Genomic DNA, 13025 nt, shown 5'->3' with positions numbered 1-13025 from the left:
TTAAAATGTTTGGGCATGGGTTCTGCCTAATCTGCTGTGAGTTCTGGCTGTTTAACAAAAGGAGAGTGAAACAACCAAGATGGATATTGGGATTTCATGTGGTGCCTTTTTAGGCTTTATGGAATAAAGGCTTTTCTGGTTGGAATGATATGTCCTAATGTTTTTTACTTTTCTCCTGCTATACACAATGCAATGGGCGCTTTTCATTTTCACCCGCACTGTTAACATTTTGTATCGCTTTCAGAACTCCAGTCATCTGATCCTGCACTAAGCCCTTGCTTTGTTGTCTTCTGTATTTTCCTGGTCTCCTGTCATGGGGGTTCTTGGGTTGGAACAGGTCTCTCAGGAGGACCAGTTGGCATCAGGGTGGGCAGGGTGTATGAGAGTCCCAAAGCCAGTGCAGAGGGAAATGGGGGGCAGGGATCAGACTCCTTATACCCCGGGTCAGGCATTTTGGATTTGAATCCCAGATTGCCGAATATCACTGTGACTCACAGGGGAAACGATCACTTTTCTCTAGTCTGGCCTCAGTTTTCTCCTCCGCAAACTGTTCTATCCCTGAGCTGTTGGAGGAGGACAAATGCTCTCTGAGTATAGAGACATTTCAGGACAGACATCCCTCACTCCCCCAATGCTGACAAACGCCTTGACTTGGGGTGTGTTTGAGAAAAAAATGAGGCTCATGAGAACCCTCTGACCCACCTGCGGGGAGGCAGGTGCTGTGGGCCCTGAGGTCTCAGTGTGGGTTCTTTCCCTGCAAATCTGCAGGTGATTCCTAGAGCTTCCCCGAATCTCATTTGGCTGCATGTGACATGAAGGTGATGTTGGCACTTACCTTAACCTCTGAAGATCAATAAAAACCAGCTGAGTCCTTGCTGGTGAGAGGATTCCAGGATTAGCTCTTGGAGCATTTTCTTTTTCAGTTCTCACAACCACCTGGGAAGTGGAAAATAATTTCAAATTGCTTGGAACATCAAGGATGAGAGAAATGATGTAGGCTCTGCAAGTTTACTCAGCAGACATGTGTCTGATGTAAGAGGCTGGATTCCAACATGGGATTCTGGCTCCAGAGCCTGGGGCGAGTACACTGTGAGGACCAGGGAGCCTTAGCTGAAGGTGCTCTTTCCATTGTTGCAATTATGATGATTTTCCTAAGATGTCAGAGCACTTACCCTTGGCCTCCCCGTGTTCAGGGGAACACCATCATTTCTCAGCTGCAGTGGTTTCTCCAGGGGAGCCTGCTTTCAGAGTGAGCTGCTGTTTGTCTGCCTCCCCTTTGATCCCAGCACGGAGTTTGACCCTCTGGAGACCTTGGTAATTTGGGCTGGGTCTCTGCACCTGCACCCACAATTTGGATGTCAGGCTGCGATCCCATCCACTGTGATGAATCTGATGCCTCAGTTTGACTCTTCCAAGAGATGTTTGAATGTGGCATTGACATTCACCCTGCAGGCATGGGGACAAATGAATTTGGGGCCCTATTTGGAAGTGATGCTAGAGACCTACAGGATCCTGGTTTCTTTCGCAGGTGCTCCTCTCTCTTCCATTTAGGGGACCCACTTTCCTTTGATTCTGTCCTCTATATCCTCACTCTTGTCTGAGACAATGGCACTCACTTTGTGTTTTCTGCAGCCCTGATTATTTATATATATTTAAATATATTTTATTAATCTTTTTTTTTTTTTAACAGAGAGGAAGGGAGAGGGATAGAGAGTTAGAAACATTGATGAGAGAGAAACATCGATCAGCTGCCTCCTGCACACCCCCTACTGGGGATGTGCCCACAACCAAGGTACATGCCCTTGACTGGAATCGAACCTGGGATCCCTCAGTCTGCAGGCCGACACTCCATCCACTGAGCCAAACCGGTTAGGGCCCTGATTATATTTTGAAGCCACGTTATTCTTTGCAGTTTCCTTTTGTATTTTCAAAATATGGTTTATTTTCCCCAACACCATATCATATATCTGGGAATATGGTTCCACATGACGTTTCTTTCTTTTTTAAATACATTTTATTGATTTTTTTACAGAGAGGAAGGGAGAGGAATAGATAGTTATAAACATTGATTGGAGAGAAACATTGATCAGCTGCCTCCTGCACATCTCCTACGGGGGATGTACCCACAACCAAGGTACATGCCCTTGACAGGAATCGAACCGGTCAAGGTTCGAATCAAATCAATAAAATATATATATTTTTTAAAAAGCCAAAAGCAGCCCTAACTGGTTTGGCTCAGTGGATAGAGCGTCGGCCTGCGGACTCAAGGGTCCCAGGTTCGATTCCAGTCAAGGGCATGTACCTTGGTTGCGGGCACATCCCCGGTAGGGGGTGTGCAGGAGGCAGCTGATCGATGTTTCTCTCTAATCGATGTTTCTGACTCTCTATCCCTCTCCCTTCCTCTCTGTAAAAAAATCAATAAAAATATATTAAAAAAAAAAAAAGCCAAAAGCAGACAAACTTAAGACTTGTTTAGTAATCAGTATTTCAGTATTACACATTATTTCAAAATATGTAGATATTCAATGACTTTAATTAAAATTCACTAATTTAAAAAAATAAGAAAAAAATATTCACTAATTTATAAAGCAATAGTGGAAATAATTAAAATTACTTGCTTCAGTTCTCCCCCCCCCCCTTTTGATAAGAATCACCTTTCAGAAATTTGTATTTTTAAAAATGGCCCAGACAAGAGTTCTTGGTGAAGACCAAATATTTGCATTTCAAAGGTCCTGGGACTTTGGTTTTATAAAGCCAATTATCTATAAGCCTCTTGTGATGAACAGGGGAGGTCTGGGGAAGGTAAAAGAATTTAGATGACCTGGAGCCATATCTTCGGCCCTGTAAAGATTGCATATATAAAACAAGATTGGTACTTTCACACCACAACAAAGGCCTCACAAATCCATTTACCCAACTTTTGGTATGTTCCTTGCCATTTGGGCATATTTTTCTAGTTTGCAGACAGCACATAGCTTAGGTTTGCCTCTGAGAACCGTAACGCTCTTAGATATATGGAACCTCTGTCCAGTTTTCTTGGGAATGGTAAAACAGGTCCTGGTGAAACAGGAATTTTGGGGGGTGAAAAAGACAGGTTTTAGGAAATTTTAGAAATTAAGGGGACGATGGAAGAAGTACAGGGCTGCAGAGCAGCAGAAGGTAAATTTCCATAGAGTAGGGGAGCTGGGAACAGCAAAAGGTCTACATTTACAAAATAAAGGGAAGGAAGCCCTTCATCCAGAGGAGAGGAAGAAAGCCTAAAGGAAATAGGGAAACAATAAGAAAGGGGGTGGGGTGGGGGCAGGGAGAGAACCTCACTTGTCTCATGTGAGGTTTGACCTTTGAGCCCAGGAGTTACTATAGTAACCAGCCCAAGGGAGTAGTGGCCAATCAGAGGGGATATCAAGGCACCAGGATCTGCAGCCTTTATAAGCTGTAGGGAAAAGGAACTCAGTGGGACCCTTTCCCCCTCCCCACGTGGGATTCTGTACTTACTCTTTAATAAATCTCCACCTTTGCTATACCACCTTCTGTCCATGGATGCATTCTTCGACTCCGGCGGACAAAGAATCCAGGTTCCAGTCCAAAAATTCTGCATCACCAGCTGCAAGAAAATATTAAAATTTATGGTGTCATTAACTGGCCAATCTTCTCCACTGCCCACTGTATATTGGGGTCAGGCTGTGTTACAAAAGATTGGCCTTTTTCTTGAGGGACTCAGGGTCCAAATTCTCCCAGTTGGTGAGTATATCCCCCAAAAAGGGACTCTCAAGGCACTGTGGACTGTTTCCCCATCTACAGAGAGACTCATGTAGCAATCCAAGCGTTAGTGGCATCTCTGCAGGTCTGGACTGTTTGGGGCCATTATGAGTAGGGCGTCAAGATGTCTTGGGGGCTCTCGTGGAAGTTCAGAATGAAGAAAAGAGGGTTAGCAAACATGAAGTCAGTCTCAAGGTTAGTTTCCTCTTGGGATATTCCTTTAAAGTCATCATTTTCCCCTTCTGGTTCAGTAGCTGGTTCATTTCATTCTAAATACATAGTATCCTTCTGGAAAAAGCCTTTGTGGGCATCACTGATTTCTCGTTGGAAGGAAACAGGCTTTGACTTAAAAACAGACATTGGTTAAATATTCCTGTCACTGGTACGGAAGCTTTACTCTGAGGGAGAAGGCAATTAGATGGGAGTGGTTAAGAACAAATAAAGTAGCCCCAGTATCCTCAGGGACCTCAGTGGCTTCCTTTTTTATGATAATTTGAACTTCTCCCAAATGATCAGTGAGAAGGGGAAACATCCTGGGAGTAATCCCGTTTGCTTTTGTTTCTTTTTTCTAAATCCCATTTTAGTTTCTTGTAATCCTTAAAATGGGCAGACTTCTCCACAGTTTTCTTGGGAATCTTATTTAGTAATTTTGTTGCTTTTGCTCCCAGAAACCAGTAGGTATATTAATTGGAATAGGTGAGAATAGCCAGGATTACTTAAGTTTGTTATCAATTTATTTAAGAATGTATCTGTCCCTCTCCTTAGAAGCTTCTAATTTCCAAATCAAGATACAGTTCCCATTCATTCAGTTTAATTTTAGAGCTGGCATTTTCCGAATTTCTGCATGCAAAAATGTAATGTAGCAGCCAAACACAACTGCCTCTTGGCCATTTAAAGGTGATACCATGTCTAGTTAAATCTTCCCATTTCTGTAAATCACTTGCAAGTAAAGGCTTCTATTTAGTATTAATGGGGGCTGGGGGCTGGGAGTTCCCAGCCTTGGAGGTACAACTTCCCATGTCAATTTTAGTTTGTTTTGTGGTTTGGTTTTGTTTTTCAATATATCTGCAGAATCTGAGCAAACTTTTGAAGGTATTTGGAGGCAACCAATTACTGTGTCTCCCTCAAATCAATGTCTATCTATTATTTCTCTCTCTCTCTCTCTCTCTCTCTCTCTCTCTCTCTTTCTATCTCTATCTCTCTATCTCTATCTCTATCTCTATCTCTATCTCTGTCTCTGTCTCTTTCTCCTCCCTCCCTCTCCACTCTAAAAATCAATGGGGCCCTAACTGGTTTGGCTCAGTGGATAGAGCATCGGCCTGCGGACTGAAGGGTCCCAGGTTGGATTCCAATCAAGGGCATATACCTTGGTTGTGGGCACATCCCCTGTAGGGGGTGTGCAGGAGGCAGCTGATTGAGGTTTCTCTCTCTTTGATGTTTCTAATTCTCTATCCCTCTTCCTTCCACTCTGTAAAAAAATCAATAAAATATATTTAAATAAATAAATAAATAAATAAATAAATAAATAAAAAATAAAAATCAATGGGAAAAATATCCTGGTGTGAGGATGAAAAATAAAATAAAAAATAAGAAACCAAAGTTAAAAACCAACCACCCACTTTTTCTGTCTCTCTTTAGCCTGTGTTCTGTCAACCCTTAACCTCGAGGATTTAAAAACACAGCTCAAATAAAGTCTCTACCACAAGCAAGGGAAGGTCCTGGATCCAAGAGACAACTCACACAAGTTCACCCACTGGGGGCGGAGCTGGCAGGCTCAGTGGGCCCTTTACTGGATCCTAGCACAGGTCCGGGTCCGACGGGTGGTCCTGGGTGAGCTTTGGAATCCTGCCGCAGATTCGGGTGTTCTTGAATATTTTCAGCTAGAAATTCTCACGAAAAATGATTTTAAAGTTGGTCAGGGCTGCCACTTAGGGAAACCATTTTTTTTAAAAAAATATATGTTTTATTGATTTTTTACAGAGAGGGAGAGGGATACAGAGTTAGAAACCTCAATGAGAGAGAAACATCGATCAGCTGCCTCTTGCACGCCCCCTATTGGGGATGTGCCCGCAACCCAGGTACATGCCCTTGACCAGAATCGATCCTGGGACCTTGAGTCTGCAGGCCGACGCTCTATCCGCTCGCTGAGCCAAACTGGTTAGGGCCCATTTTTTTTTTAATAGATGCGCGTGGCATGTGGGGAAGGTTTGCCACTTGCATCTACAGACGCTTCTACACATGACATTTCTTACTGAATTTTCTTAGATATGCAGTGTTTTGAAATTTGGGAATAATGATCAGGTACCAGATTTATATTGGGTTTGTGGACGAAAGGAGCCACGTGCTAACTTTTAAAGCCACAAACTTACATTAATGACCTAGCAGTAACAATAATTTTTAAATATAGAATGCTATCTTCTCTGATTTTAAACAAAATGCTCTTATGAAAAATGTAATGAAGAAACTAAAAATGACCTGTTATAAGTTATATTGTTGCCAATATTTTCTTTTCAGAAATACTTATAGTTTTTTAAAAAACATGCTTTTATTGATTTCAAAGAGAGAGAGGGAGAAGGGCAGAGAGAAACTTTGAGGATGAGAAAGAATCATTGATTAGCTGCCTCCTCACGCCCCCTACTGGGGATGGATCCTGCAGTGGGGCGTGTGCCCTGACCCAGAATCCAACCATGACCTTCAAGTTCATGGGTCCATGCTCAGTCACTGAGGTACACCAGCCTGGCAGGAATAATTTCTATAAGAATTATTTTTAAATTTATTTTTAAAGAGAGAGGAAGGAATAGGGAGAGAGAGAGAGAAGAAACACTGATGTGAGACCACAACATCAATCAGCTGCCTCCTGCACACCCCCTACCAAGGACTGAGCCCAAAACAATGGCTTGTGACCTTATTGGAAATTGAACCAGCAACCTCCTGGTGCAGCGGCCAATGCCCAACCACTGAGCACACCGGCCAGGGCTAGAAATCGATTTTTACATAACTAGTGACGCTTTTATTGTCCGTTTTCAATTGAATGTTAAATTATTCTAATGCAATGTTCTTCTGTTTAACACTGACACTTAGCTTGTGTGTACTGTAGGGTGGTACAGAAGTTTTCTATTTAAGTTTTCTTACCAGCCACCTGACGAAGAGGTACACAAACATCTTAGGCAAGTACTGATAATTTGCCTTTATTTATATTCAAAAGTCATCTTTGATTTTTTTTTTTCAAGCTACATTGCATTGGGTAATGTTTCTAGAACCAGTTTCTCAACTCTGCCATTGTAGTATGAAAACAGCCTGACTGAGACAACAAATGGCCATGTTGCCATAAAATTTTATTCACAGACCAAAACAGGTAACCTGGGCCCTGGACAATTTGTTACTGAGTCTTTAAAATTTTTTTAAAATTATTTTTCAATTATAATTGACATACTACTCCATTGTCTTGATGAGAAGACCTTCTACAGACTCTTTTAAAAAATGTGACCTTATTTAGAGATACGTTTTCACAGAGGTGATTTTTTTTTCCAATTGGTATTTAGAGAGAGAAGAAGGGAGAAGGAGAGAGAGAGAGAGAGAGAGAGAGAGATATTCATGTGAGAAGGAATTGAACCGGCAACCCTTCGGTGCATGGGACAATGTCCAACCAACTGACATCACTGACCACACTGACCAGGGCTACTGACTCTTTTTTTTTTTTTAATTGATTTTTTACAGAGAAGAAGGGGGAGAGATAGAGAGTTAGAAACATCAATGAGAGAGAAATATCGATCAGCTGCTTCCTGCACCCCTCCTACTGGGGATGTGCCCGCAACCAAGGTACATGCCCTTGACCAGAATCAAACCTGGGACCCTTCAGTCCGCAGGCCAACGCTCTATCCACTGAGCCAAACCAGCCTGGGCAGGGCTACTGACTCTTGATTTAGGTGATCTTAGTAAAGTGTGTTGGGTCCTAACCGGGCCAAGAGCATGTACCCAGGTTGCGGGCACATCCCTAATAGGAGGTGTGCAGGAGGCAGCTGATCGATGTTTCTCTCTCATCGATGTTTCTAACTCTCTATCCCTCTCCCTTCCACTCTGTAAAAAATCAATAAAATATATATTTTAAAAATAATAATAATATACCCTGACTGGTTTGGCTCAGTGGATAGAGCGTCGGCCTGCGGACTCAAGGGTCCCGGGTTCGATTCCGGTCAAGGGCATGTGCCTTGGTTGCGGGCACATCCCCAGTGGGGGGTGTGCAGGGGGCAGCTGATCGATGTTTCCCGCTCATCGATGTTTCTAACTCTCTATCCCTCTCCCTTCCTCTCTGTAAAAAATCAATAAAATATATTTAAAAAATAATAATAATAATAATAATAAAGTTTGTTGGACCCCAGACATACTTATTTTTTAAGTATGGCTGTTTTTCAAGGTATAAAGGGAGATTTGAGTAGGTTCCACATTATATTTTTCCTTTCTTTAGTATGAAAATTATTTATGTTCCTAAGAATTATTACTTCTATTCCTGACACTAGAGATTACAAATAACATACAGCCTTTATTTGTCAAGTGTTGTGATAATTAGTACTTTTTATACTCTTCTCTATCTGTACAGACCCCTTGGAATAGCTTTTTCCATTTACCCACCTCCTAATTTATATGGGATCTTTTAACTCAATGTTTTTTTGTTTGTTTGTTTTCATCTTCACCCAAGGATATTTTTTTCATTGATTTTTATAGAAAGTGGGAGAGGGAAAGACAGAGAGAAACATGGATGTGAGAGAAACACATTCATTGGTTGCCTCCTGCACCAGCCCGAACCAGGGCCCAGGCCAGGGAGGAGCCTGCAATTGAGGTTCGTGCCCTTGACCAGAATCAAACCCGGGACCCTTCAGTCTGCAGGCCGACGCTCTATCCACTGAGCGAAACCAGCTAAGGCTGAATTTTTCATTTTTTTTTCCTTGTAGAAACCAGACAAATATTACCTTTACCAGGAGATCAATGTTAAGTCATTTTGATATTTTCTAACAGTAGAAAGGGTGTGATGAAAAGGAGATTTCAATTCGGGGGTGTCTTTTCCAAAATTCATAACACCTCTGTAATAAGGGATATTTGGACCAACCCAAAAGGTGGGTTAATATACAAAAACCTAATTAGTACTTCTCAGAATGATTGAGTTCACAAATGAGAAAAACACTGAGAAATGGTCACAAAACAGAAAAAAAAAGTCAAGGAACCATGATGTCTAAATACAATATTGTATTTTGGGTTGAATTCTGGGGCAAAGAATTTTAGTAAAAAATTTGTGAAGTCTGAGTAGAATTTGTAATTTGGTTAAATGTTAAACCAATGTTAATTTCTCAATTTGACAAATGTACCATGGATATATAAAATGTTCCCATGACAGCAAGTCAAAGGAAGGTAAATGTGAACTCTTTGTAATAGTACCTTGTGACTTTTGTGTAGAATAAAATTTTCCTCAAATTAAAAATATGTCTAATCTGTCAATTAAATCTCAATAAAACTAGAAAAAATCAGGTATAACCTAATTTTTTAAAATATATTTTATTGATTTTTCACAGAGAGGAAGGGAGAGGGATAGAGAGCCAGAAACATCGATCAGCTGCCTCCTGCACACTCCCCACTGGGGATGCACCCGCAACCAAGGCACATGCCCCTGACTAAAATCCAACCTGGAACCCTTGAGTCCGCAGGCTGATGCTCTATCCACTGAGCCGAACCGGTTAGGGCGAGGTATAACCTAGTTTTATTTTACTTTCTCATAAACGTATTTCCATATTATAAAATGTTTATGTATATTTATATGTAATTAATATTAAGTGGGTGAGTTAGTAGGATAGTAACAAGTAACATAAGGGTATGCATTAAAATTAGGTATACTTGAGCCCTAACCAGCTTGGCTCAGTGGCTAGAGCGTCGGCCTGCGGACTGAATGGTCCAGGGTTCGATTCCGGTCAAGGGCACATGCCTGAGTTGCTGGCTTGATCCCCAGTGTGGGGCCTGCAGGACGCAGCCAATCAACGATTCTTTCATCATTGATATTTCACTCTCTCTCTCTTCCTCTCCCTTTCTCTCTGAAAATCAATAAAAATATTAAAAATAAATAAATGAGGTATACTTGAAAAACAAATTTCAGTTATGTTCAGCTTATATTATTTTCTCCTTATTCAAATTCTTACATTCTTAATCCATGATTTATTGGTGCCTTTTTTCTTGTATGTCCCAGGCATCTCCATTTAATTTTTTTTTAATCCTCACCTGAGAATATGGTTAGAGAGAAAAAGGGAAAGACAGATTGATCAAGAGAAAAACACCGACTATTTGCCTCCCATACTCATCCCAACCACATTGAACCCAAAACCTAGGCATGTGCCCTGAATGGGGAATAGAACCCCCAAGTCTTCGCTGTGTGGAAGGAAGTTCCGTCCAACTGTGCCACCTGGCTAGAGCTCCATGTACTTCTACTTTTAACTTTTGCCATTGTACTTGGTGATGTGTTTTTTTAAATTCATACCCTATATGTTTTGTAGTATATAATAGCAATTCATTTTAACAGTTCTATCGCCATAATTTGTATGTACCATTTACGTACTATTGTCCAACTTACTGACTTTTAGTCAGCTTAGAGTTGTGCCATCGTCACCGCAATCTCGGTATTAGGAAATTCGTGACCTCATACCTGAAGTATTTGGATGGTTGTTTTGATATTGTTGAGTTTTGCGAGTTCTCTATATGTTTTCTCTTTTCAGGATTTCATTCTCTGCGGCTACAATGACACCTGAGCTTCTGCCCGTTTCAAGACTATTTAAAAAAACAACAACAATATGAGCCCTAACCAGTTTGGCTCAGTGGATAGAGCGTCGGTCTGCAGACTGAAAGGTCCCAGGTTCGATTCCAGTCAAGGTCATGTACCTTGGTTGCGGGCACATCCCCAATAGGGGGCGTGCAAGAGGCAGCTGATCGATGTTTCTCTCTCATCGATGTTTCTAACTCTTTATCCCTCTCCCTTCCTCTCTGTAAAAAATCAATAAAATATATTTAAAACAAACAAACAAAAAATAACAACAATATGATACAAAGTTTAAAATAAAGTCTGAGACTATAGGACTTCATTGCCTAGCCCACCGAACACAATGTAGTTCCCTTCTTATTTGCCTCGCTCAGCTCCAGCCTCTGAAATATACTCTTTTTCCATACATTTGCCTGGAAATGACATGATTTCAGGAGCTTCACACAATTCCCTGGCTACTGGCCCCAAACCACAGGCTCTGCCTTCTGTAAGGCAGTCAGGTGCCCGGCTGGTGTTGCTCAGTGGATTGAGCGTCCTCCCATGGACCAAGAGGTCCCATGTTCCATTCCTGATCAAGGCACATGACCAGATATTGGGTTCAATCCCCAGTAGGGGACTTGCGGGAGGCAGCCAGTGGACATTTCTCTCGATGTTTCTATCCCTCTCTAAAAAATATAAAAAATAAAGTTTATATTATGCATCTTAGTTCTTCTTTTTATTTCAAAAGTTTGTCCTACATTCTTGTATTTGTCACATACATATATGATGGTGTAAGTAGGTCATTTGTGTGACAAAATTTTCCAGACTCCGTATTGCAGGCATACCTCTTTACTATACTAGAGTAAGTCGCTGTATTGGGCTCACAGATAATGAGTTTTCATTTACACGGACTCCAATATTTTCACCAGGAAAAGATGACAACTTTCATTTAAAAAAAATATTTTTATTGATTTCAGAGAGGAAAGATATAGAAACATCAATGATGAGAGAGAATCATTGATTGGGTGCCTCCTACACGCCCCCTACTGGGGATCGAGCTGGCAACCCTGGCATGTGCCCTTGACCAGATCCAACCCAAGCTCTATCCACTGAGGCATACCGGCAGTGGTTCTCAACCTGTGGGTCCCGACCCCTTTGGCGGTCGAACGACCCTTTCACAGGGGTCGCGTCAGACCATCCTGCATATCGGATATTTACATTACGATTCATAACAGTAGCAACATTACAGTTATGAAGTAGCAACGAAAATAATTTTATGGTTGGGTCACAACATGAGGAACTGTATTTAAAGGGCCAGAAGGTTGAGAACTACTGAGCTAGGGCGATGACAACTTTCTTTTGACAGATTTTTTAGCCCCTCCCCTCCTGCAGGTGACCTCAGGCTTTTCTCCTGGAGTGATGGGTGAAAACCCTGCGTACCTGCGGCCTGGAGCTCCAGGAACTACATTACCCAGAAGGCGTTGTGTGGCATTCCTCCAACTGAGCCAATGAAAGGTCAGAAAAGGCGTTGACATTGAAGGACAGGGCGCAGGGGCGGGACTTCCGGTGTCCACCCAGGATCAACTTAGCTACGGGGACACGGGTCGGATTCTCCAGATCCGTGGGTCCCGGTGGAGATGCCCCGACAGAGAACGGGCGATAATCGTGGTGCACACAGCACACACGCGAGAGTGAAGCGCGGCGTCGTCACCAAGGTGACCCGCTCCTCGGCCGGGAAAAGGACGGCCCTTCCCGCCGCGGCCTCTGCTCCCTCTGCTCCCGCCCCGCTCCGCACACAAAGTCCGATGGCGGCGTCCACGCTGAGGCTCGGGGCTGAGGTGAGTGCGAGACCCCCACCCCGCCAGCGCCTCCTCACACCGAGCAGGGCAGCCCGGGTGTGGGCGCCTGTCAGTCCCGCGTGGAGGACCGTGAGGAAGGCGGAGGGGAGAGAGGAGTGTTGTGGCTTCTGAGGACACAGCAGGTGCCGGGCAGGGAGGACGGGGGTGACTTGCATCTGAAGTTCCCATGGGGATGTGGGTGGTGATTAATGACGCCAAGAGCAGAGGCTGCAGGGAGGACGTCACAATCTCAATCCGGGCTTTCCCGGCTGTGGGTCCATCAGGGGCCTGGGGTGGGCCTGGATCCGGCTGGACTACAAGCTCTCTACACGCCATATGCCAAGTTCATGGGTGAGTCCAGCGCGATCCAGTGGCATTGGAGCAGGAAGGGGGCAGAGCTGGGGATTGAACCTGGGGTCTGAACATGGGAAGGGGATAAACATTACCCAGTGGTGAGCACATCTGGAGGAAGTGTGAGCTGATGGTCCCTGGGACCTGGTGTGGGGACTTAAAGGTGAAGCATAAACCCACGCTTGGCTTTGTCTTGGAGGCAGGATCTAGGAGACTGCAGTGGTGTTGCCTGGCAGGAAGGCTGGGGCCCTGCAGGCATCGCCCAGAGCTTAGATGGTGTTTCTCTGCTGTCCCCCTTCCCAACC

At 43.3% G+C, this 13025-nt stretch overlaps 1 protein-coding gene across 1 annotated transcript in view; it reads left to right on the top strand.

Annotated features, from left to right (window-relative positions):
- LOC138999890 (zinc finger protein 211-like) overlaps window positions 1-10695 on the top strand; it is a 28257-nt gene extending 17562 nt beyond the window's left edge. Inside the window, exon 3 of the mRNA XM_070402107.1 lies at window positions 10512-10695. Coding sequence (XP_070258208.1) covers window positions 10512-10537 — 26 coding nt within the window. The 3' untranslated portion in view covers window positions 10538-10695. The remainder of the gene's footprint in view (window positions 1-10511) is intronic.
- Window positions 10696-13025: the final 2330 nt, after the last annotated feature.

The sequence above is a fragment of the Myotis yumanensis genome, unplaced genomic scaffold, assembly GCF_028538775.1.
Source record: "Myotis yumanensis isolate MYYU_CA2020_CCGP unplaced genomic scaffold, mMyoYum1.0.hap1 SCAF_23, whole genome shotgun sequence".
Classification (NCBI taxonomy): Eukaryota; Metazoa; Chordata; class Mammalia; order Chiroptera; family Vespertilionidae; genus Myotis; species Myotis yumanensis.
This window is presented reverse-complemented; position numbering and strand designations above follow the sequence as displayed.